General features: G+C 38.7%; 1 protein-coding gene across 2 annotated transcripts in view; it reads right to left on the bottom strand.

Moving 5' to 3' along the window:
- The window catches only part of LOC139444722 (phosducin-like protein), a 160,680-nt gene extending 136,807 nt beyond the window's left edge, over nucleotides 1–23,873 (bottom strand). Inside the window, exons 1-2 of one of the 2 annotated variants that reach the window (XM_071225652.1) lie at nucleotides 23,805–23,873; nucleotides 21,234–21,411 (exon numbers count right to left, since the gene is read on the bottom strand). In XM_071225652.1, the coding sequence (XP_071081753.1) occupies nucleotides 21,234–21,404 (171 nt within the window). In that variant the 5' untranslated portion in view covers nucleotides 21,405–21,411; nucleotides 23,805–23,873. Of the gene's footprint in view, nucleotides 1–21,233; nucleotides 21,412–22,149; nucleotides 22,169–23,804 lie in introns of those variants that run through there. The other variant, XM_071225653.1, reaches the window with a different exon arrangement.
- Nucleotides 23,874–25,674: the final 1,801 nt, after the last annotated feature.

The following is a 25,674-nucleotide window of genomic DNA, read 5'->3' as shown; positions in this document are numbered from 1 at the left end:
AATATCGAAATGTTTTGATAAGGCTTAGAGCCGGGCTACTAAGACTTAAGGTAAACGAAGGTAGGTGGGCTGATATTGACTTACGTTTACGACTCTGCCCCATATGTGAAACAAGTATAGAGAATGAATATCATTTTACTTTAGAATGTGAATATTACAACGATATTAGACATCTGTATTTACCAACAACATTTTGCAATAATCCAAATATGCATAAATTTAAAACGCTACTGTCATCTTCGTTTCTCCCATAACAGGGCTTGATCTTCAATCGCCAGCAGTGGTTTATTCGCAGTGGTTTATTTTTTTTCACCTAATCTGATTGGCTGCCTGAGAGTGGAGAGTTGTGTCATCGTGTTTTGATTGGCTGGCTAAAAATAATTGACGGCACTATTTTCGGATCGGGGATACCCGAGGTCGTCTAGTACAGGAAATCCCCAGCAGGCAAAACATTACCGTAATGACAATGTTTCCATTGCCGAAAGTTGATGACCGAAGGAAAGTTTGTGGGGGAAGAAGGGGTATGATATATGGAGATATATCACAGAATTTCGGCTTCCCAATGTACCAGATTCAGTTGCAGAATGAGAAGACGGTAACCGAAGCGAGATACCGCATCGATATCACGGGACCAGGGGAGCAACTCCGGTACATTCTTTACTGGGCGTTTTCAAGGCTAATAACAAAGCTCATGAAACAGTTAATTAATTCATGTAAAAGTACCGATGAAATAGTGAAACAAACCATATTGTTTGGTATTTTTAAAAAACAACAACTGTCAACCACATAAGAAATGTCACCTTCCAACAAAGTTTTGATCTAGAGCCGATCGATCAAAAACATATTTCATAGATCTATTAAATTAATCGAGACTTAAATTTCATATTTTAAGAAAATAAACACTCAGATAATTTGGATCTAGAGCAATACTCAATTTTAATGCAGGAAACGATCAATCTTTGCTGGACGGACCGTACATCTCACGACCAAGATGTTTTGCAACCACAGCAGTTGTTTCCCCTTTCAACAGGTGGAGTTTACCAAGATCAATATAATTAATGTATTTTGGCCTATAATTATTTGGTATTTTTTAAACATTAAGACTTCAATTATTTAAACATACTATCTCAGGACAATTAAGAAACTCATTATGAAAAAAAACAACATTACCCCGTTAAAACTTGAATATATTAAGTCATACCTAAATCTAAATAAACTCCAGAGAGTAAAATATGAATTTATATTTTTTCTTAACTATTTTGATTTATTATAGGGAGCAGACAAAATGATGAAGATAAAGATAGTGGGCACCAATCAACCTTTTTTAGGTATTTTTTTCAAAAGCAATATTCTTTTTTTTCAACAATGATGTACATTTATGCATCTTAAAATATATTGTGTATTTTAGATAGGATGAAATAATCTCAAAATTAATTTCTTATTATAAGTTTTAGGTAGAAACTCAATATCACAGTCAATTATTTTCAGAATTTACAGACAATACAGAGTATTAAGACATGTAGAATTAGGTTTGTCTCAAGTATATTCTTTAAACCAAAGATTTATTATTTACCATGATTACTGAAAAAACCCACTTCTTTAGAAATGCATTAGGATTGTCTAATTTTAATTTAAATACTTTTTGCCAAAAAAAATCACATATGAACAGGTCACTCAAATACATATTTATTATGTCTTGTTTTCATGAAGATAAAAAGAATGTTTAAGAACATGTTAATTTTAAACTACCTTATCAGTAAGTCTTAATTCTAATCTGATAAAATAACAAAAGAATAAAGTTTGGAGGTAACTGTTGCAGTAAAATTACATTGTAAAATTACAAGGGTATTAAAATGCAAATATTTGTAGAACTACTGAAATGATAATTTATTGTTTACATACTATCCTATGTATTTATGTTTCACACACAAAAAACTATTGTGCTTGTCAAATTCACATTGTTTCTTGTCATTCACAAATATGGGGAAATTAGATGACTCATTTAGTAACATTTGGTGTCATGATGTTAAATATTATGTTCAAAAGAAAAACTGTCAACTGAAAAGGTTTTTTTTATATCATAAAAACACATGGGCTCACAATGTTCAGGAACAAAAAAAATTGTAAAAAAGATGACATGAAATATTCATCATTTTACACATTAAATTATTCACTGTAAAACTAGTTTTAAAGAGGTAAATTCGTCCAAAAAATTTACAATCCATTGAAGGATTTGAGAAGATGTAATCAGCTGATCAGTTGCCTGAGTTGGTAATATTATAAAATCTTGCCTGATCAATCCTGCTGACAGTTCCTTTGGGCACTTGTTTTTCGTTAACAATAGTTCACAATATATAAGACAATATTTAATTTCCTCTTAATTGGGTTTATAACATTTGTTTCTAGCGAACAAATAAACGAATAACGTATTTACATACACTAAAGAGTGGGCCTATTTAGTGTTGCGCATTGACAATGATAGTCACGACGAGACGAATGCAAATAAAGTTATGGGCCGAGAAATCCAAAACCATTAACAAATATCAAATCACATTACTAATTCTCAAAACGTTACCCCCATCAGCTTTTAATAGTTAACAAAAAACATAACACGAATGCTAACAAGTGGCTTGCCTGTCACGGAAACTTCGTGTGAGTTGTCTTCGCTAGAACCTTTTTACCTGTTTATGTTACAGTTGTCTTACTGAGCATATTCGAAAACGAGGCTGGGGGGAATCCCGAGTGGTTACTTAACACGGGAAATCTTCAACTACGAGCTCGACATTTTATGGCATATTGTTATGGGAGAAAAAGGATTAACCACTGTGTTCGTTTGTTACCGAAAAATCTACACACTCGTGATTAATCTGTCACAATTAGAACTCGGCAAAGCCTCGTTCTAATCGTGACAGATTAATCACTCGTGTGTAGATTTTTCGGTAACAACCGAACACAGTGGTTAATCCTCTATGTAAACAATTACTTGGAAAACTATGTAAATACCTGTATTACAGCTATGAAAGAAGACGTAATTATGAAAAGCCTGTAAACCTGTAAATTTGTACCTGACATTACCTTTTTTCATGTACCACACTATTTCAAATGTATGTATTGTATATGGGCCAGTGGCCTTGGTACAAATAAAGACTTCTTCTTCTAAAAACTCCAAAAGCAGATTTGCCTGCTGTGACCTTGAAAATGGGGTCAAGGTCACCAAAACCGACTGGTGTCTGCGGAGTCTGTATATACACCATAGTTCCAAATATGAAGACAATCCAGTGTTTAGTTCTTGAGATATCGCGGCAACAAACAGCTGGGACGGACGTAAGTACGGATGGACGGACGGTCGTGAATACTATATCCCCCGCTTCGCGCTTTCGCGCGGCGGGGGACATAAAGTGAACGAGGAAATACCACAACAGATTGTGAATGAGGAAATGCCAGCGATTGCACAATCACCACAACAAGTCAGAGCGACTAAGAATCCACAAAAAGTTGCAGCTGGTAGGAAGGGTGGGTTGGCGAGGAGGGCGAAACTAATGCATAATACTGAACATAGTCGTCCGATTAAAACTTGGGCCCCCTACGTACTAGGGGTTGTTGCTATAACGGCGGTATGGTTATTTTATAAAACCGTAGAAGAGAAAACGTCACAAGTTCAAAAATTAGATGAGGTTCAATTAGAGTTAAGCCCTCATGTAATGTTATAAAAAGCATGACTACTCCAGTTACAGACGGTAAAATGTTGGTAAACAAACGTATCATTCAACGGTGGTCAGCGGCTTGGCCATTGGCTATGCCCGTATAGCTAAAATGATTACTAAAGCCACACCACCAAAGCTAGATTTTAATGGTTATGATATCGGTATGATGATTCTCGATATAGGATTAGCAATGGCAACAAAGGATATGCTCATCAAAAAGGGGCTTATCCCTGAATACATAATGAAGTAATTAAACATTAGAATATTTTATAAACATAGTATTATTGAACACAGTTCGAAACATCACGGCAACAATTGTGATGATGGTCGGTGGAGCTATTGTTAATGCTCTAGCTTTTTCGGGGATTAATTATTTATTTTCTACTCTGAGGGAATCAAACGCTACAAAAGTTGAAGAGGAGCGTAAACGACATAATAAAGCATTAGAACAACTCGAAGCAGCCCAGTCACAATGGGCAAGGTGCAGAATGAACTGCGTAAGCAGGGACATTCAATTCAAACGTTTAAGGATGTTGAATCTGCCATGCCTGAATACTTCCTCGTTTATGGAAAGACACTTGACACATCTGAGGCCAACACTCTCTCAGTTTTTATACACCATCAGATGCTCAGAAGGACCGTGAGATAGCATTTATAGTGTTTGGGTTGTCTGCAGTTGCTATTTATAGCTACACAATTATGCACAAGCTATAAATAGATCTGGCTGGTTGAGAGACTCGATATGTGCTTTTCATTTAGACAGATGATATGATAGGTGTATAATCATGAATCTGTGCAGTTATACACTCATGGGGAAGCCAATTCAATGTCAGAAACCATGCGTTGGTGTATATTGCCGTACTCACACTTTTTACATCATACAAGGAAATGTAAATTATACATGTTCTGTATGTGGGATAGGTGTCAGATGTCATTATTGTTTATGTAGGAAACACGGCACTGATAGGGTTAGGAAGCAGATTATTTACGCTAGGAAGAAAGATTACATCAACGAGAAGAATAGGTTGGGGAGAATAAGATATATGGAAATATAACCATTTAGATAAATGTCTTATTTTGTATATATACCACAATAGTTTTCGTCAGAGATTTGAAAGCTTTGGCAAAACAACGTGGTCTACATGGTTATTCTCGAATGAGAAAAGCTGAATTGATCGATCTACTCGGTTTGGAATACAACAAACCCCAGACTGTTAGAGAACTCAAAGCTCGAGCACAAAAAAGTGGGCTGAGGGGTTATTCTCGAATGAGAAAAGCTGAATTGATCGCTTTACTAGATAAAAATCAACCAGATGATGTCGTTAAAAATCAACCAGTTGATGAGTTAAAATTTGTACCCACAGACGGCGTGGGTAAATATCTAAGAGGTTGGAAGATGGATATTAATTCCAACATGGATGTTAATGATGTTAAGCCCATCATATCGAGTAAAATTAACGAGGAATTAGATGATTTAAATAGTATAAAATACAAGCTGACGGTTAAAATGTCATTGAGTAAAAGTAGCGCAGACGATAGCACTGAATATACCGAACCATATTTCTGTAGTAATCAAGAAGTTATAACCGAATCCGATACTATAAACACATCATTAGATACATCAATTCAGAGGATACAAGAAACTTTAGAACGCTGGACTAATAGAGGTTCGGGTTGGAGTGTGGATAAAATCGATAGTTTATATTTAGATATAGCAAATTATATGCCTTTCAAAGGTTGATCTCATATAGATTTACCCCCGTATTATAAGAAGAAAAAAGCCATAAATAATGTAAAAAATAAATCCGATGACTGTTTCAGAATTATGATAAGATCTGCATTGTTCCCTGTAGTAAAAAATCCAGATAGACCTTCTAGCTATCCCCAAAACGATGGACTAAACCTCGATGGTATAGCCGAACCTACACCAAGATCACAAATTGATAAGGTGGAAAAGCAAAATAATTTAGCTATAAATGTTTTCGGACATTCTTCTGAAGGAATTTTTGTACACAGGATAAGCTCCGCTCCGGAACATAATCTCAGAATCAATTCATTTCTGACTGAAAAAGATGGAAAATATCATTATACATGGATAAAGAGTTTAAGCAGACTATTATACGATCAAACAACCCATAAGGAAAAGAAATATTTCCGTGAAAGATGCCTACATGGGTACAGCAGACAAGATCTATTAGAAGCGCATAAAGAAGATTGCAGAAGTGTTGGACAGAATGCTATCATGATTGATATGCCTAAAGAGGGAAAAAATATATTAAAATTTGAACATTATTGTAATCAAATGCCAGTACCGTACGTAATTTATGCCGACATCAAAGCACTTATCAAACCTATAGAAAATACCGAAAGCAATAATAAAGATAGTAGTTTTACATACAAAGCTCAAGAACATATGTGAATCCTTGTGGGTTTGGATATATAGTTGTAAGGTATGATGGGAAAACAAACCCGCCCGTGATTTACAGAGGTCCATGTGTATGACGAGGGATGATTGGAGGGCCCATAAGAAGTCAACGAGTTGTCATGTTTGTAATAAACCCCTGAATGGGGATTCCGTAAGAGATCATTGCCACGTCACGGGTAATTATCGGGGAGCCGCGCATAACGAGTGTAACTTGAAACTGAAACTGAATTCTCAAACAATACCCATCCCTGTTGTGTTTCATAACCTTAGAGGATACGATTCACATCTCATCATGCACGCTATCTCAAAGACCGATGGTGGCTTAACATGTATTCCTAATAATATGAAAAAATACATATCGTTCTCGTTGACTAAAACTATACATTATACGGACAAGGATGGGAAAGCCAGAATAAAGCAAAGTAATGGGCTTAGATTCATAGACTCCGTACAGTTTCTGTTATCTTCCCTGAACAATTTAGCTAATGCGAACAATCCCGATGACTTTGTGCTAACAAATCAATATAACGATAAGATAACTCGTCATTTGTTGCTGAGAAAAGGTGTATATCCTTACGAATATATGGATGATTGGTCTAGATTCAATGAAACTAAATTACCACCTCTTGAATCATTCTATAGTAACTTAACAGAATCTAAAATAACCGATGCCGATTATGAACACACTCTGACGGATTGGGATAAATTAGGTCGTAAGAATTTAGGCGACTATCACGATCTGTACTTAAAAACCAATGTACTGTTACTCGCCAATATATTCGAGATATTTAGAAAGACATGTTTAAAACAATACGGCTTGGACCCGGCATGGTACTATTCCAGTCCTGGACTATCGTGGGATGCATTGTTGAAGAAGACCGGTGTAGAGCTAAAACTACTCACCGATTTTGATATGCACTTGTTTATTGAGAAAGGATTTAGAGGTGGTATATCGATGGTAGCGAAAAGGTATTCTAAGGCTAATAATAAATTAGTGGAAGGATATGATCCGAGTAAACCCGACACTCATATATTATATCTCGACGCCAACAATTTGTACGGATGGGCTAGGACTCAACCTTTACCCACGGGTGGTTTTGAGTGGGTCGATGTGAATGATATCAAAGTGGATGACATCCCCTCAGATTCCGATAAAGGGTACATACTAGAAGTTGACTTGGAATATCCAAATTCGTTACATAAAGACCATAACAGTTATCCACTAGCTCCCGAAAGGTTAATGGTGAATAAAGATTGGATGTCGGAATATCAACACTCCTTGATTGGTAATAGTAGGTTAGCTAATGTAGAAAAACTCGTACCAAATTTGTTGGATAAGACAAAATATATAGTTCACTACAGAAATCTCGAGTTATATCTATCGTTAGGTATGAAACTAAAGAAAATACACAGAGTTCTAAAGTTTGATCAAAGCCCTTGGATCGAGCCCTATATAAGGCTGAAGATTTAAGAAAGATAGTGAGTGAGTGAATATGGTTTTACGCCGCTTTTAGCAATATTCCAGCAATATCAAGGCGAGGGACACCAGAAATGGGCTTCACACATTGTACCCATGTCGGGAATCGAACCCGGGTTTTCGGCGTGACGAGCGAACGCTTTAACCACTGGGCTACACGAACTACCCCTAAATAAGATAGCTACCAGCGATTTTGAAAAGAATCTATATAAGCATGAATGAATAACTCAGTATTTGGTAAAACTATGGAGAATCTAAGGAAGCGCGTTGATGTTAAATTAGTCAGATCTAATGAGGAACAAAGACTCAGGAAACTTATAGCCAGTCCGGCTTTTAACAGATGCAAGATATTCGATAACGACTTAGCAAATCAAACCGAGGATGTGTATAAAGATATGGCAGAAAAATAGATATGTACGACACAAGCGATTACCCAAAAGATAATCCACTGCACAGCGTAGTAAATAAAAAGGTGTTAGGTAAGATGAATGATGAATTTGCTGGGACCCCTATAGCGGAGTATGTCGGATTAAGACCTAAGATGTATTCTATAAAGAAGTCCGATAAAGGAGAGATAAGAAAAGCTAAGGGTGTTAAGAAGTATGTGGTAAAAAGCATATCAAACACTAACAGTATAAAGAAGCATTATTCAAGGGTAGAACATTCAAACATGAGATGAACTCTTTAAGAAGTTACAATCATAGGATATATGGATTAAGAATGAACAAGACATCATTATCCCCCTTAGATACAAAGAGATCTGTACCGTTGGGAACTATAAGCAACTCTTCTTGTACAAATGCCCTGCCCGGTCCATCTTTAAGATAATAAAGAATAGGCTCTCCTTCTTTCATAACCAATCAACTTATGTTATATGTCTTAAGAGACCAAATCGGATCGGTTTGCGCGACGTAGGCCGCCTTCGAGTTCACCGGGCTGATATAATATCTTCAGCTAACTCAATCCGGAAGTTTTTGTTCTTTGCCTCTCCTCGGTGCTGAAGATTCGGAAGTCACGGATTTCATTTTAATCGCATCGGATGGTTTCTTCTCGATTAATCTCATTACTTCATTATTCAGCGCTGATACAACAGCTGATAATCGTGTCACCCATTCGGTTGATCTCAATCGTTCCGATTTCATTTCGATCCCATACTGATAGCCAAACAAACGTTCCGCTAATGTCCGGTTAAATCTTTCAATAATATCTTGACTACGGTGGGCCTCTTTTTCACGATGCCTAATTTCAACATCGTGCGTTGTTAATAGTTTAGTTACCGATCCCATAAACTCGCGACCAGGATCTACTTGAAATAGCTTAGGCCACTTTTGTGGTCCGCGTTTATATATGCGGCTCAGTGCATTAGCTACTTCTGTTGAATCTTTCGAGGTTAATGGCTCAGCCTCTTTGTATCGACAAGCCACATTCACTACGGTTAAAGCATATTTATACGTTTTGTGTCTTACCTTATCACGGGGAAGAAACAAGAGGTCAGCCTGATGAACTTCATTCGTTGTAAAAATATCAAACTTCTTCCTCGGTATATAACGCGGTGCTGGTAAGTATATTTGCCGCATCGCTTGTTTCTTTAACCAATCCTTGGCCACATCTTTAGATACCTTAGCCGCGGTGGCTAATTTTTGTATTGCTCCTATACCTTTCCAATATCCTCGTGGGCTATAGTAAATTTTATTCATTATTAATTAATATTGATGATTTTTTTAATACGATATCATGACAATTGATAAATCGCATCATCATTTTGACATAAAAATTCCCTCTGTAGTCGTGGTATAGGTATATGGATCTGGCTCTAGTGGAAGTGAGCCAGAACCCCCATCATCTATACTACTCGAGTAATATCGTCATTACCCCACCATATGTGATGATGGGTAAGGCACATAATTTAACTAAGATAATAAATAGTGGGGTCGTACTCGGGGCTAATATCCCATCAAAACGAAAAAGTGTGTTAGTCTCTCCCATGCCAGAAAACCCAGGTTATATGTTATTTAGTCGTCTGAATTCAATGATATTAAAGATAACTTGAGTGAAATACCTGATCTTTCTACGCTTATTATTGAAGTCTTGTTTTGAGATGCACCAGAAGATGCCTTCGAAATATTACCAGGTCTATAGATTAAATGGCTAAAGAAACACGAGCGTCAACGTTGCAGTATTATTTATATGGGAGTATCACCCGTTGCAACCCTTGAGAGGGTCCAAATTATTAAAAGTGACAGCATTTCTCTTACTAAGATATTCATGCCGTATAATATACATTTGATAAGGTTGATGTATACTCTCAAAACATTTAAGCAAGACCAATTAAAGACTATTATACGATATAATGATATACACTATGGGTTTATATCCAGCGCTTGATGAAAAGATGGATACTGTTAGTGGATTTCGATTACATCAAATAAGCGACATAAAACATCGAATAGAGAAGGAGAGGGAGTTGAGACTTGGATTGTATAAAAAGTATCGCAGAGCCGTGAATGCTCTCGACGGAGTTGACACCGCGCTTGTAACAGCTGGCATGGGACTCGATGTAGCTGGTGTCGGTTTATTATCAACTATAATCGCCGCGCCTATCATACTTGGCATGGAAATAGCCGCCGGAGTCTCAGGACTGGCAGGAATAATGATAAAATTCATTTCTCATAGGTTGCAAAAGAAAGCATTAAAACATGATAATATACGGATACTCGCCGAAGCAAAGTTGAACAGCATTGAGGATCATATTTCAACGGCAATGGCTGATTGTAAGATATCCGAGGATGAGTTTCGTTTAGTGTTGTCAGAACTCACAAAATACAATGCAATGAAGCAGGAGATTCGATCAAATTCTTGTAAGACCAGTGGTATTAGCGAAGACGAGAAAAAAAAGTTTATGGAACAGGGGAGACAACAAGCGTGTCAACTATTCCGTGACAAAACCAAAGAATTGGTTGGAGATTAAAAATAGATTGCTTACTATCGTTGGATCACATTTAAACGAATGCTTACGTAAGTATATAATAATGGAGAATTACAAACCAACAAAGGACGAACTTGAAAAAGCTATCGAAGCATTTATGCTCAGGGACAAAATTATCAAATGGAGAGAATTACCACAAGGCATATATTATATTAGTGATGTCAAACCAACCAAATACGGTCATCAATTGTTTCTTTCCAATTACCAAGAAGAGTATATTGTCTGGTCTCCTAGTAAAATGAACGAAGAAGTGATAATGTTGAATATCACTTTGTTAAAAATAATGGTATACGTATGAATAAAAATAATAGAGAATATTTTCATTACAATTTAGTTTAGTCTCATCATCGTTTTTGTACTAATGTTATCATTGATTGGATCCAGATAGTGGTGAGCTAGAGCCAATTTAACTTCGACTCATGACGATCGTGGAACTGCATCAGCGTTTACACATAAAAAATTCCCCCTGTAGTGGTGGTATAGGTACATAAATCTGGCTCCAGTGGAAGTGGTCCAGAATCCCAATTACCTATACTACTGACGCCATCGTCTTGAACCAACAAGGATGGTATGGTAGACCTTGAAGGTGGTTTCATGTCTGTCCCGGTTGAGGGGACAACCGGCTTGGTGACACATTGGTCAACATTACGCTTGTGGTATTTGCGTAAATATAAATGGAAAGCCTCCTCTGAGAGGTGAGATCACCGGGAACATATGTGGTCCTTAAAGCAAAGGCCTAGACAATCACAGCAATGATGATGATCAGCAGTAAGTACATCTCCAATTTTGGCAGCCCTGGTGTTTATCATGTTCCATTCCCATCCTCTCCCTCAATTAGTGTCATAGATGTTATTACAAATGATGAGGTAGCTCACACAAAAAGAAATATAAAAAATGTATTCTCTAAACACTCAAACCACAGCTACACAGCAGGGCGCTAAGAAATAGAATTATGTGGCAGGGGTAGTCAGGTGATCAAGTCGTGAAAGGCCACATGCACAGGATTACAATGCGTGACTCATTTGATTGTGTGGTGATCATGGTGACGCTGGGATGAGTTCGGGTGAAATGTTTTTAGAAGCTGGAAACCTTGTTCAAGCACATTTCTACATAAGGATTGAAAGATGAAGGAAGAAATGCATAGCGTGTGAAAGCATAAGTTTAAAATTAAATGTTTTTGGCTTACTTAATGAAAATGATAACCCTATCTTGTTATACCAGCTATTCGTTGTTCATAAATGTTCACCAGTTGTCAACTTTACACACTAAACGTTTCTAGTTTTTTAACTTTTTCATGTTTACTCAACAGCCAATCACAATGCTTAAAACATAGGGCACCCCCACTCAGTTTGAAAAGCTGCCTGCATCCCAATAATCCCAATAATCCCCTGTTTTGGACCATTTGGGACCATTATGGCGTCTTTTACTTTTTGTGACAAGGAAGAAACAGTCTGTGTGTCACTCACCTCAACTGAGAACACATCTTCGCCATCATGTAAGTGACTTAATGTTTCTTTAAAATTAATATTCTTTTCATTTCTTTGTGCTATTCTGGCATATCAAGATACACATCACATCCTGTCTAGTTTTTCAAGATAAGCATTGTATTGTGGCTTTTTGTATACCTGTAACCCTATACCACAGTGTCAGCATTTAAAGGGGCACTGATCTAACGCAATTCTCCGGGCTAGTTGTTGCCTTTGTTATTGTTTTTCCCCCCGTGAGTACCCGGATGATACGCAACGCAACTGAGCGTGACCAGAGACTGGGCTACCGTCTGCAAGAACAGTTAAATAAACTTGGAGGCTGGAGACAATATTTGTTTTACGCATTTTTGCATTAACACTGATCGGTTAACTGTGGTCTATAAAGATTTCGACAAAGGGCGCATGTTAATTAATTTCTTCAGCCTAAACAAACAGACAATAAGAACGGCGGAGCTCATCGGATGTTGTCATTTGGAAATACCCCAGATGGTTATAGTTTAATACTAAAAAAAAGCATCCATGCAGTGAAAGCATTTTCGGATTTCGGATTGCGTCGATAATACGATTACTACTCCCTTGTTGTCATCCACGTTTTCTCGTATAACCCTAAACTTGTGTGTTTGTCGTCATTCACTTGATGCTCAGTTAATGAATTTATTACAGGTACAATTAGTGGTAGCACCACTTAGATTACCTGACAAAGGTTCCCATTTGGCATTTATTGTGTCTGGGGTAATTATTCAATCTAAATCCAGGTTTGAAGTCAGGTGAAATGTGTGTTATGTAATATGCACGTGGCAGCCCAGCAAGAGATGAATGATCAGTTGATTTACTTTTTTTGGTAAATCAACGGATCGTTCCTAGTCATCAAAGGATTAATAGAAAATACGTTGATTGATTAATCACTGATTGATTGCACAGTGGATATGTCAAAAGTGTGTTTTTACATGTCTAGGTTTACTAAAACAAAGGGAATACACTCATATCATGGTGTGAAGTGTCGATGTAAAAACAACATACATTGTTCAAAGGGTTAACTGATAATACGTTGATTGATTGATCATTGTTATCTATCACTCAATGGATTTTTTAGGAACCGTGGACGTTATGAAAATAGTTGTCACGTGGGCTTTCTCAGCCGACCCATGAGACTTGACACCCATGTGAAACACCTGAAACAATCCAAGTGATCAGTTGAGAAACGAACACGGGTTATAATATCCCGAAACGATATATATCATTTAAAACATTTGATTGTTACAGAGACAAATGACATCGAATAAGTTTCTTTGTACAGCTGCAGACGAGTGGGATATTGTTCCTTTGTGTGGATATTCACGGATACATTCCTCGAACAAGGAAGCTGCCTAAAATGTATACACATAAATTTGGTAGGTTGTAATTATGGTATTTGCATTTTGTTTTCCTTCATTTGAACCGATAATTCGTTCTTGTTTCTCTACGTCTTGGTTGGGAAATTCTTCAATGTGCGATAGACTTTGTTTTCACAGGTCTTTTTCTTTGGAAGCGTATATATATTACTGTCAATTTGTAAAATGTGATTCTCTCAGGCAGTTTATAAAATGTGTAAACATTTCAGTCATTTTGATTAAAAAATATGTCCAGATTGATTAAGATGATCAAAAGGGCCTACAAACATCACAACAGATTATTATGTAGGAATAGAAGCCAAACAACACAGAAATGTACTTTTCAACGTAACATTTTCAGTCTCTTGGTGATGACATTAAACATCAAAATGTTTGGAATTCGTTATCATAATAATAGAGATGGAAATGTTTTTCAGTCAATTTGTAAAATAACTGAATATCTAGACGTTTAATAAATATGTTACACATTTTGACAGTAAAATAATATACACACTATAAAAAAAGCAATACTCAGGTGAAATATTTACTTTATGTTGCAAGTCAAAATAGTGTAAACGAAAATCGCAAAATTACCAAGCAAGTGACTTATCAAAACTTCGTCACCATTACCGATTCTACCCACAAAGATACCTTCATTTCCTTATTATCTCGAAAACTGCATTTCATTTTGTTGATCAATGTGACCATACGCCCTTATTACTACCGGTATCCATAAAAGTGACTAATGCGCTTACGAATGGCGCAGCAGAGGTCGCGAACTAGTCTAGATTTCTGCTATACATCCGGGTACTCACTGGGAAAAAACAATAACAAAGGCAACAACCAGTCCCGGGGAATTGCGTTAGATCAGTGCCCCTTTAAGAATTGACTTTCACTTTGTGTGAGTTCATTGGAGTATGAATCTTCAAAGAGTGAGGGCCAAGCTGTATGAACGAGACATAAAATAGTTCTTCAAAAAGAAAAGTGACATGAGCGTATCATATGCACAACTTGCTCTTCAGAAACATCTTAAACAACACATGTATTCAAATTATATCACCATTAGATGAGAAAGGTCTATTAAGAACTACCTCAGTAAGTCAGTCACAATGACAGTGTTTTGTTATACATTTACATCAAGTACAAGACGTCAAAATGGCCAACACGATAAACTTGACGGGAAAGATTTCGGAAGTTGTTAATTAACCAGTGGCGGTTACATGTTTTTGTCATCATTGATCATCTGGCCGATCATTGAAAGGTGATGAAATATGTGTCAAATAGGCACTAAGGTAAATTCATAGATTGCTGTAGACTGCCACTGTCAGCCTAGACACGGATCAAGTCGATACTATGATAGTTTGGAAGTGCATTTCTTCGTTTTGTTCAGTAGGATGGGTCATAGCGAGGATTTTCGTGAACGACCACGCAGTCAAAGTCTCTGACGTTTCTCAATGTATGCTGAAACGCTGAGTTCAAGATTAAAGGGTCTAAATGTTCAGAAAGAACACTTCTGTACGTATTCGTGCTAGGGAATTCCAGGGGTTTTCCCAGGAATGTGGAAGTAGTCCTTCAGTGCTTACGTCATTTCAAGAACAGGCTTGTTAAGAACGTATGAACCTGAAATTGTGTACTATGCGGTACTGTGTCTCCTTTGCGGTACTGTGTCTCCTATGCGGTACTGTGTCTCCTATGCGGTACTGTGTCTCCTATGTGGTACTGTCTCCTATGCGGTACTGTGTCTCCTATGCGGTACTGTGTCTCCTATACGGTACTGTGTCTCCTATGTGGTACTGTGTCTCCTAGGCGGTACTGTGTCGCCTATGCTGTACTGTGTCTCCTATGCGGTACTGTGTCTCCTATGCGGTACTGTCTCCTATGCGGTACTGTGTCTCCTATGTGGAACTGTCTCCTATGAGGTACTGTGTCTCCTATGTGGTACTGTGTCTCCTATGCGGTACTGTGTCTCCTATGCAGTACTGTGTCTCCTATGCGGTACTGTGTCTCCTATGTGATACTGTGTCTTCTATGCGGTACTGTCTCCTATGCGGTACTGTGTCTCCTATGCGGTACTGTGTCTCCTATGCAGTACTTTGTCTTCTACGCAGTACTGTGTCTCCTATCCGGTACTGTGTCTCCTATGTGGTACTGTGTATCCTAGGCGGTACTGTGTCGCCTATGCTGTACTGTGTCTCCTATGCGGTACTGTGTCTCCTATGCAGTACTGTCTCCTATGCGGTACTGTGTCTCCTATGTGGAACTGTCTCCTATGAGGTACTGTGTCTCCTATGTGGTACTGTGTCTCCTATGCGGTACTGTGTCTCCTATGCGGTACTGTGTCTCCTATGCAGTACTGTGTCTCCTATGCAGTACTGTGTCTCCTATGTGGTACTGTGTCTCCTATGCGGTACTGTCTCCTATGCGGTACTGTGTCTCCTATGCGGTACTGTGTCTCCTATGTGGAACTGTCTCCTATGCGGTACTGTGTCTCCTATGTGGAACTGTCTCCTTTGTGGTACTGTGTCTCCTATGCAGTAGTGTGTCTCCTATGCGGTACTGTGTCTCCTATGTGGTACTGTGTCTCCTATGCGGTACTGTGTCTCCTATGTGGTACTGTGTCTCCTATGCGGTACTGTGTCTCCTATGTGGTACTGTCTCCTTGGCAGTACTGTGTCTTCTATGTGGTACTGTGTCTCCTATGCAGTACTGTGTCTCCTATGCGGTACTGTGTCTCCTATGTCTCCTATGTGGTACTGTCTCCTATGCGGTACTGCGTCTCCTATGCGGTACTGTGTCTCCTATGCGGTACTGTGTCTCCTATGAGGTAAAGTGTCTCCTATGCAGTACTGTGTCTCTATTGCGGTACTGTGTCTCCTATGTGATACACAATGTTTCACACATCGTACCCATGCGGGTAATCGAACCCGAGGTTTGGGCTTAAGCAAACGCTTTAACCACTAAGCTGCCCCAACACATCCCATGGCTAAGTTGAACGCTGTTTTCTTATGCAACAATGAGGCAGGTGCCAATGATTCATACAGCTTTTCCAAAAGAGCAGATAATACACACAAGAGATTCCAGTGTACTTGGGATATATGTGGAATCTTGACAACTTCCAGAAAAGATCTCATTAGGCTGTTGAGGACAGGATGATCCACTATGGTTAGTCCATCATGCTGGAGAACTGAGTGAGTGAGTGAGTGAGTGAGTGAGTGAGTGGTTTTACGCCGCTTTTATCGATATTCCAGCAATATCAAGGCGGGGGACACCAGAATTGGGCTTCACACATTGTTCCCATGTCGGTAATCGAACCCTGGGTCTTCGGCGTGACGAGCGAACGCTTTAACCACTGGGCTACCCGATCGCCCCTGCTGGAGAACTGAAGTTAGAGCAGACCTGTATCTTTCAATGGTACCGTGACGAAACATGTAATCCTGGAGAAGTGGAGAAGTGGTTACAGGTCCCACCTCCGCACCTTTCCCCCACATGAGTACAATATGTGAAGCCCATTTCGGGTGTCCCCTGTCATGATATTGCTGAAATATTGCTAAAGTGTCATGAAACCATACTCACTCACCCTCTCTTACTTAATACAATATTTTATCATTTGATACCGCCACATACAATAATGCTTTCATTGTCAGAGAGATGTAGCTCCGCAGCTGGAAGTTCCGACTGGTGGCAAACAGGTCGATGTTGGGATGGTCGATCCACCAGCAAATCATGGCGAACACCTTGGGATGTAACTTCCATTCCGTGGGAGCCACCTTGTCTGATCTGGACAGCGCATCCGCTAGTGTGTTCCGGCATCCTGGAATGTGTTGAACTACGAAGCGGAGGTCAAGCTGGTCTACTAGTTGGAAGAAGTGGAACGTCTGCACCAGCAGAGAGCAGAGAGCAGACACCACACCACGGTGATGTTGTCAACTGGGCGTTTCAAAGAATGGCCTGCAAATGTGCGACAGCCAGAAGGAGTGCTTCCAATTCTAAATTGTTGCTGTGCCAGTGACACTCTTCCTGACCACAGCCCTGAGGTTGTCTGAGACTCCAGATGAGCTCCCCATCCTTGTTTGGAGGCGTCAATGAACAGATGTAGCATGGGTTTAGCACAGTCAAGTAAACGCTGCCGAAGACATTCTACTCCAACGTCCACCAACAAAGGCAAGGTTGCAGGTGAACCGGGTCGGAAACAGGCCTCTGATAAATTGAAGACGAAAGGACAGAGTGAGTTTGGACTTGAACTCAATGACAGTCAACCCAAGCTGATGGAAGAGGCAGCAGGTAAAACAATTCCTCTGCCAGATGAGGGTCTCTGAGTCTTGGTGATTCAGGAGACAATGTAGGCGGCCATTGACTTGGTGATCTGTGTAAAAAGCCACGGGGATGGGGAAATTCCCAAATGGTAGGACCACCCACTGGTAATGGGTACCACTGAAGAAGAACCTGAGGAACTGCCTGTCACTGGGGTTAGTGGGCACATGGCTGATCAGGGAATCGTTGGCGTTGATTCAGGTCCTGGGCAGCCTCAATGTGGACACTTTGAAGTAAGGCGTATGTTCCAGGTACAGGTTGTTTAGTATGGCCCAATTTTGCCAAAAATTGATGCAGCTAGCGGTGCAGTAAATCACAGAATTCAACTTCAATAAATCCTCATGATATTCAATGTATGTTATCAAAAGCCCACAAAACATTCTTCCATGTTGACCGAGACAACCAGCCTTGTGTGCTTTAAATACAGCTGTGTAGGGTGGGGGTTGTGCGTAAGACATGAATTCCAGTGATCAGAAAGGAGCAACTAACCTTAATGATCGCAAGGGGGTGTTTGATCAGAAAGGGATCCAAGGGCTAAGGAGAGAGTTAGGTGTAACCTAGCACAGCTAACTCTAAGGATAAAAGAGGTACGCAAGATCTGTGAAGCAAGAGCCACAGCCAGCACCCTGAGCCGATTAGCTATATTAATGTTATTCAAGGCTTATTCTAATATTGTTTACATTAATTTCATTAAAACTCTGTGCAAACTGATTGGCCGATCGCACCAACTCTCTACTTTCTAAAGCAAGCATGATCAGATAAACGCTGTTGAACAAACACTAAAAAATCTTTTCAGTTATCATATTGGGTATTTTTTCAACTGAATCACCCGTAGATTGGGACACAATGTGTCCACAGCTGATAATGTTAATCTCCAAATATAAAGAAATGCCCAGCATACAACACTATTGATTTTTTTTATCCCACTGAAGCAAGTTAGTTGATGATTTTAATGGAATCAGTCATAGTCTGTATGATTTATTCCATCAAAATAATCAACTAGCTGTCATTCGGAATACCCTGTGATAACCTTTTCAAGGTTGCATGATTAAAAAACATAATCTGACTGTCACTTTCCTGAACTGGTAAGGGAAGCTCTGATTGGTTGGAGTGAGTGTGAGTGAGTTGGGTTTAAAGCTGCTTTTAACAGTTTTCCAGTCATATCATGATGTGTCAGTTTAAAGTGGGAGGAAAGCCCGAAGTGATGCAGGTCTTAGGCATTCACTATGTAGGCCATGACCACAGGTATGGTGCTCTCATTGATTGGATGAAACGTTGTTCTGATCTCACCCTTAAAGGGGCACTGATCAAACGCAATTCCCCGGGACTGGTTGTTGCCTTTGTTATTGTTTTTTCCCAGTGAGTACCCGGATGTATAGCAGAAATCTAGACTAGTTCGCGACCACTGCTGCGCAATTCGTGAGCGCATCAGTCACTTTTATGGGTAGTAATAAGGGTGTATGGTCACATTGATCACCAAAATGAAATACAGGAATAAAAAGGAAATGTAGGTATCTTTGTGGGTAGAATCGGTAATGGTGACGAAGTTTTGATAAGTCACTTGCTTGGTAATTTTGCGATTTTCGTTTATACTAGTTTGACTTGCAACACAAAGTAAATATTTCACCTGAACATTGCTTTTTTATGGTATGTATATTTTTTTACTGTCAAAATGTGTAACATTTTCAAATTTATTCAAACAGACTAAAAAACATTTCCATTTGTATTAGTATGATAACGAATTCCAAACATTTTGATGTTTAATGTCATCACCAAGAGACTAAAAATGTTACGTTGAAAAGTACATTTCTGTGTTGTTTGGCTTCTAATCCTACATAATGATCTGTTGTGATGTTTGTAGGCCCTTTTGATCATCTTAATCAATCTGGACATATTTTTTAATCAAAATGACTGAAATATTTACACATTTTATAAATTGCCTGAGAGAATCACATTTTACAAATTGACTGTAATATATACACGCTTACAAAGGAAAGACATGAGAAAACAACGTCTATCGTGGATTGAAGAATTTCCCAACCAAGACGTAGAGAAACATGAACGAATCGGTTCAAATGAAGGAAAACAAAATGCAAATACCATAATTACAACCTACCAAATTTATGTGTATAAATTTTAGGAACTTCCTTGTTCGAGGAATGTATCCGTGAATATCCACACAAAGGAACAATATTCCACTCGTCTGCAGCTGCACAAAGAAACTTATTCGATGTCACGTGTCTCTGTAACAATCAAATATTTTAAATGATATATATCGTTTCGGGATATTATAACCCGTGTTCGTTTCTGAACTGATCACTTGGATTGTTTCAGGTGTTTCACATAGGTGTCAAGTCTCAAGGGTCGGCTGAGAAAGCCCACGTGACAACTATTTTCATAACGTCCACGGTGCCTAAAAACTCCATTGAGTGATAGATAACAATGATCAATCAATCAACGTATTATCAGTTAACCCTTTGAACAAAGTATGTTGTTTTTACATCGGCACTTCACGCCATGATATGAGTGTATTCCCTTTGTTTTAGTAAACCTAGACATGTAAACACTCACTTTTGACATATCCACTGTGCAAGATAACAGTAATTAATCAATCAACGTGTTTTCAGTTGATCCTTTGATGACTTGGAACGATCCGTTGATTTACCAAAAAAAGTAAATCAATTGATTATTCACCTCTTGCTGGTCTGCCACGTGCATATTACATAACACACATTTCACCTGACTTCAAACCTGGATTTAGATTGAATAATTACCCCAGACACAATAAATGCCAAATGGGAACCTTTGTCAGGTAATCTAAGTGGTGCTACCACTAATTGTACTTGTAATAAATTCATTAACAGAGCATCAAGTGAATGACGACAAATACACAAGTGTAGGGTTATACGAGAAAACGTGGATGACAACAAGGGAGTAGTAATCGTATTATCGACGCAATCTGAAATCCGAAAATGCTTTCACTGCATAGATACTTTTTTTAGTATTAAACTATAACCATCTGGGGTATTTCCAAATACGATGAGCTCAGCCTTTCTTTTTGTCTGTTTGTTTAGGCTGAAGAAATTAATTTACATGCGCCCTTTGTCGAAATCTTTATAGATCACAGTTAACCAATCAGTGTTTATGCAAAAATTCGTAAAAAAAATATTGCCTCCAGCCTCCAAGTTTATTTAGCTGTCCTTGCAGACGGTAGCCCAGTCTCTGGTCACGCTCAGTTGCGTTGCGCATCATCCGGGTACTCACGGGGGAAAAAACAATAACAAAGGCAATAACCAGTCCGGGGAATTGCGTTAGATCAGTGCCCCTTTAATGGGATCTCCTCAAATCTTTGTGCAGAGCAGTCAAATTCTGTCAAAATGTACAGCATCCCTGTTTACATTGGGCTGAATAATTATGATTAGTGGATAGACACACACGCACTCACACACAAAGAAAAACTGAACTAGTCTTACATTTACGCAAGTACCCTGGTATGAGTTGATATCTGTGTTAGTCAGATCTTGCTTCAAGATTTCAGCTTCCACTGGTGAAGTTTCTGAATCTGATTCTTCCTCTCCCTCACTGCTACTGCAGTAGTAATGAGTTTTTTCTCCAAGTAACTTGTCATCCAGACTCAGAGCCATGACAACACTGAAAATATACCACATTCAGTTAACACCAACAGAGCTACAGATAAGCAGCGTAGTTGCGTACAATACCCCCGAAAAATAATCGAAACCCAATTGCTTTCAATTAACTTGCGTACAACATGCATAAATACCCACTAAAGCTTTTTCAGCATGCGTACAAAGGAGCTAATTTCTTAAACACAATTACGAGCTAATTTACTTTCCGAGTCAAGCCTATATATTTAGAACAGTTATATTCATCTAAAATATAATTTCATTTTTTTTAAATCTTAAAATGTTCCCTAATTTTGGGATAACCCAATAGAGTGATGAAAAGAGGAGTGAAAAAATATTTGTTACTCAATGAAAAATGTAATAACCAAATTAAAATAGAAACCCTAGAGTAAAAACTCAATTGCTTAAAAAGTTATCTGGAGCTCTGCAAAAAGCCATGGTACTCTCATTCTCCTGTTTTCAATATATTCAACAAATGAAAATTGGGCCTTAGCATCATTTACATATTAAAAAAATATTTATCAAAACATGTTGCAACAAAATTGGTCCTGGTAGCATTTGCTTCCATTAGACCTGCAGCGCTGGTCGGGAAGCAATGTTTTCATCATTTGGGCCGTAGCATTAATTATCTATTAACATTATTGTTTGGCAATGTAAGTCACCACGCAGCTCAATTTGGCCTGGCCTTGTGATGCCATATAGGCCTTTATAATATTATTTCATCTGTAAGTAGAGTAGCCAGAACCTCCACACCCTGGGCCATCAGATCCAATGTTGGGTCTTTGTCATTCTTTCAACATGGCCCACCTGTCTCGGGAAGGTGGGCTCTCGCTGTAATATTGAAATCATGTGTACTTACTCATTGGTGATAGTAAATTAGCATAAACTTTTTTAATTAATAATTAATAATACTGATGTACAATACAAAGTGATGTCACTTTAAAGATTGGTTTGACTATTTAGCCATCTTTCAGTTTTTGTCCTTTGAAAATGTCTGATGTCAATTACCCTGAAGTTGTTTTCATCACTAATGAAAGAGCATGGACAATGAAACCTATATGGATGTACCGGTAACTGGAATTTCATTGACATAGTATTCCAAACTGTCATTCTTATCGTAACAAAATCTTTGAAACAGTCTGCGTATGAAATAATCATGACCCCTTCAGTCTATTGTACTTGACATCAGAAAAGCTGACTGATGGCCAGGCACCATGAAGGATAATTCACAGTTGAAAAGAGATGTTTCCTCGGAACTATGAAATAGAGTTTAACATTGCATTCCAAGATTTTTGCACTTATATGCATGCACCTGTGTGTGTGTGTGTGTGTGTGTGTGTGTGTGTGTGTGTGTGTGTGTGTGTGTGTGTGCGTGCGTGCGTGCGTGTGTGTGTGTGCGTGCGCGTGCGTGCCTGCGTGCGTGCGTGCATGTGTGTGTGTGTGAGAGAGAGAGAGATTGCGTGTGGCTGCTTGTACTAGTCCGGACTATTGCCCTTTTTTCAGTGCTAGCCCACTGAGATACGATGTCGCAGTTTAACATGAATACCCCACTCAGACTCAGTAAACTGACTCCGAGCCGACCAGTCCTTGTTTTAGCCCCTTATGCCGAGCGCCAGACAGGGCAACAGCAAGTATCGTAATTATACATGTGTTGGTATAACATGCCTGGGGATCAAACCCCCTGTCCTTAGTTCTCCAGGCAGACGCTCTTCCACCAGGCCAGGGAGGCAGTCGGCACTTGGTAAGGAGTAGCATGGTGAGGGACTAGACTCTATGTGTGGTGCTATGGTACCAAGTGAGTTAAGACATTGCACGTGCAATAAGCCAATATTTCTGCCATATAGATCTAGATCTATAGCAGGATTCAAAATTACATACATCTGCTCCTAAATTTAGGCAGGATATTTCCTTGTGGACTACCACATTATTATTAGGTAGATGTCAGCATTTCTGTAGCAGATGACTTCTGTCGACTAGTGAAAATAAAAATTAATTTCTAACTCTGTATAGAGACGAGAAAAAGCCCATGGCTATAGATCTAGAGAATTATTCCAAAGCGATTTTGTCATTTTATCATTTTGCATCAAATCCTTTAGCTACAACCCAAATCGAAAAACTACAAAAGAATAAACGTTCCTGTTTTAAAAAACATACAATAAGTTGGGTTTGAAGATAGAAATCTACCTAAATTAAAATATTTTTCTACATGAAAATAACATCAAGAAAAGATACACTTTCTATTGTTGAGTGCACAGTTGTGTCCCTTTCTTGGACGTCGCAGGATAACATCGCTACAAACGATGCTTGCGGTAATCATTTCTCCTATCTGTGTCAATTAATGTATATCGGCGTGAGGTAGGCAAACAATGTACTGTTTTTTTTCTACAGATATGTACATACGTAGAATATTCCGATGCGACCGATGCGACAATTGATAGCTCTCTTCATCTATAAAGCAAACGGCAATAATCTAAAACAGCTGCAACCGAACCTGCACTATTTCTTTTTGAGAATATGCTTGCCATTGCATGTAACACCAGAAGCTTTACTTACAACATTGGTAAACTACTTAAATATCAAATGTACTTCAATGTGGAGTGATAGTAATGTTCATCCTTAGCCCCACATACCAACGTATCCTGTTTTCGCTCACTTTGCAATGTGTTTCGAGGTCATGATGGGTAGGGCCTATCCTGAAGTTAGTCAAAACGGACCAGCAAATTTGATCAAAACACTTTTTTGTAAAGATTCAAAACAGACACATGAAACTTTATTTTGGAAACAAAAACAAGATTCTTCATTTTTTAACAAAAGGACATTTTTCGAATTAGCCAAATAACAGCATGTGAATATGGATACAATACATTGAACGTGTAATTATCCTGGAACCCGTTCCACAAAGCGATCTTAGTGCTAAGTTGGTCGTAACTCCCATACTTCAGCATAGGCTTACGATCAACGTAGCACTAAGATCGCTTTGTGGAACGGGGCCCAGGACTCGGCTAACATTGCATATTTGAGATAAAGATCACTCCGACCATAACCACATTGATAACAGAATCATCCCTTAGGTTTCTGCAGAAGGTAATACCGACAGTGACATAACACTCACTTTCCCCACATCACGCATGATACTGATACCGATGGTGATTGCAGACCTCTCATATTTCAACGGAACCGCCTATCTTGGGATACAAGGATCGAGTATTTCTACAGAGTATAATACCGACAGTCACACAAATCTCACTTATCCCTGCCACAGATGCTGATGGTACTGACATGTCATCAGGATCATCGACCCTGGAATGCTAGGTTTAGGATTTCTAATATTATGTCAATTTACTGTACACATAAAGTGGTCCATTTTTAAAATCGAATATCACAAGCCTTAATTATTCGCTCTGTGTTCCAAAGTATATTTGAAATGACATAGTGAGTGACTAAAGCTTGTTTATTTCTTAAAAGAGCAATATTGTGTACAGACTATTGAGTTCAGAAGAAGCTGGAGCTCAACAACCAGATCTCAACAACCAGACCTTTGTAGGAGTTCCATCTATGGCTGCATATGAATCCCTGGTTACATGGTATTCTTGGCATGTCTCCTTTAATAGTGGCTTTGAATCAGAACAATGATTTATCTACATAGCCACACAGGAAATCTTTGCTCAAATGCGTACAGTATATGGAAACCATTCCTTGCATCATCACCCATGATGCTGCTGCACTGGCAGGGGGCCCGTGCCAACAGTCACAAGCATTGTGATCCAGAGGCTCTTCATTTGGTTTCACGAAGCAGTGTAGCTTGTGCTGTCCGGCCTCTTACATTCCTGTGGAGATACTGATCATAACAGCAAGGGACTATTTTCTTTGAATTTGGAATACTTGAGTCTAGGCATGCTTAAGTTTCTTCAGTGGTGTCCAAAATGTGCCTTTTGGGTTCAAAAGTCAATAAAGTGCCACAACATCTACAGCTAAACAAGCTCTATTGAAAGCACATTATGTGTATCTCCGACCTCGCTTCTCTTTAACTCTGATCTACTTCATTATAAAATAACATTACAACAATGTATCTATTACTTTGAGCAGATTAATTGTGCACAAATATTAATAACTTTACCACTGTAGATGTATCTATGTCAACAGTATCATCAATACCACTGTGATTGTGTCAACCTTATACCCCATGTTTCGTGAAAACAATAACCAATGTTTCAGGAAGTATTTATTATGAAAACTTATTACCATATTTGTTTTCATAATATGCTTGTTT

Source organism: Haliotis cracherodii, unplaced genomic scaffold (genome assembly GCF_022045235.1).
Source record: "Haliotis cracherodii isolate W230 unplaced genomic scaffold, xgHalCrac1.p SCAF_6, whole genome shotgun sequence".
NCBI lineage: Eukaryota > Metazoa > Mollusca > Gastropoda > Lepetellida > Haliotidae > Haliotis > Haliotis cracherodii.
The sequence above is the reverse complement of the archived record's forward strand: the minus strand, read 5'-3'. Positions and strand labels throughout refer to the sequence as shown.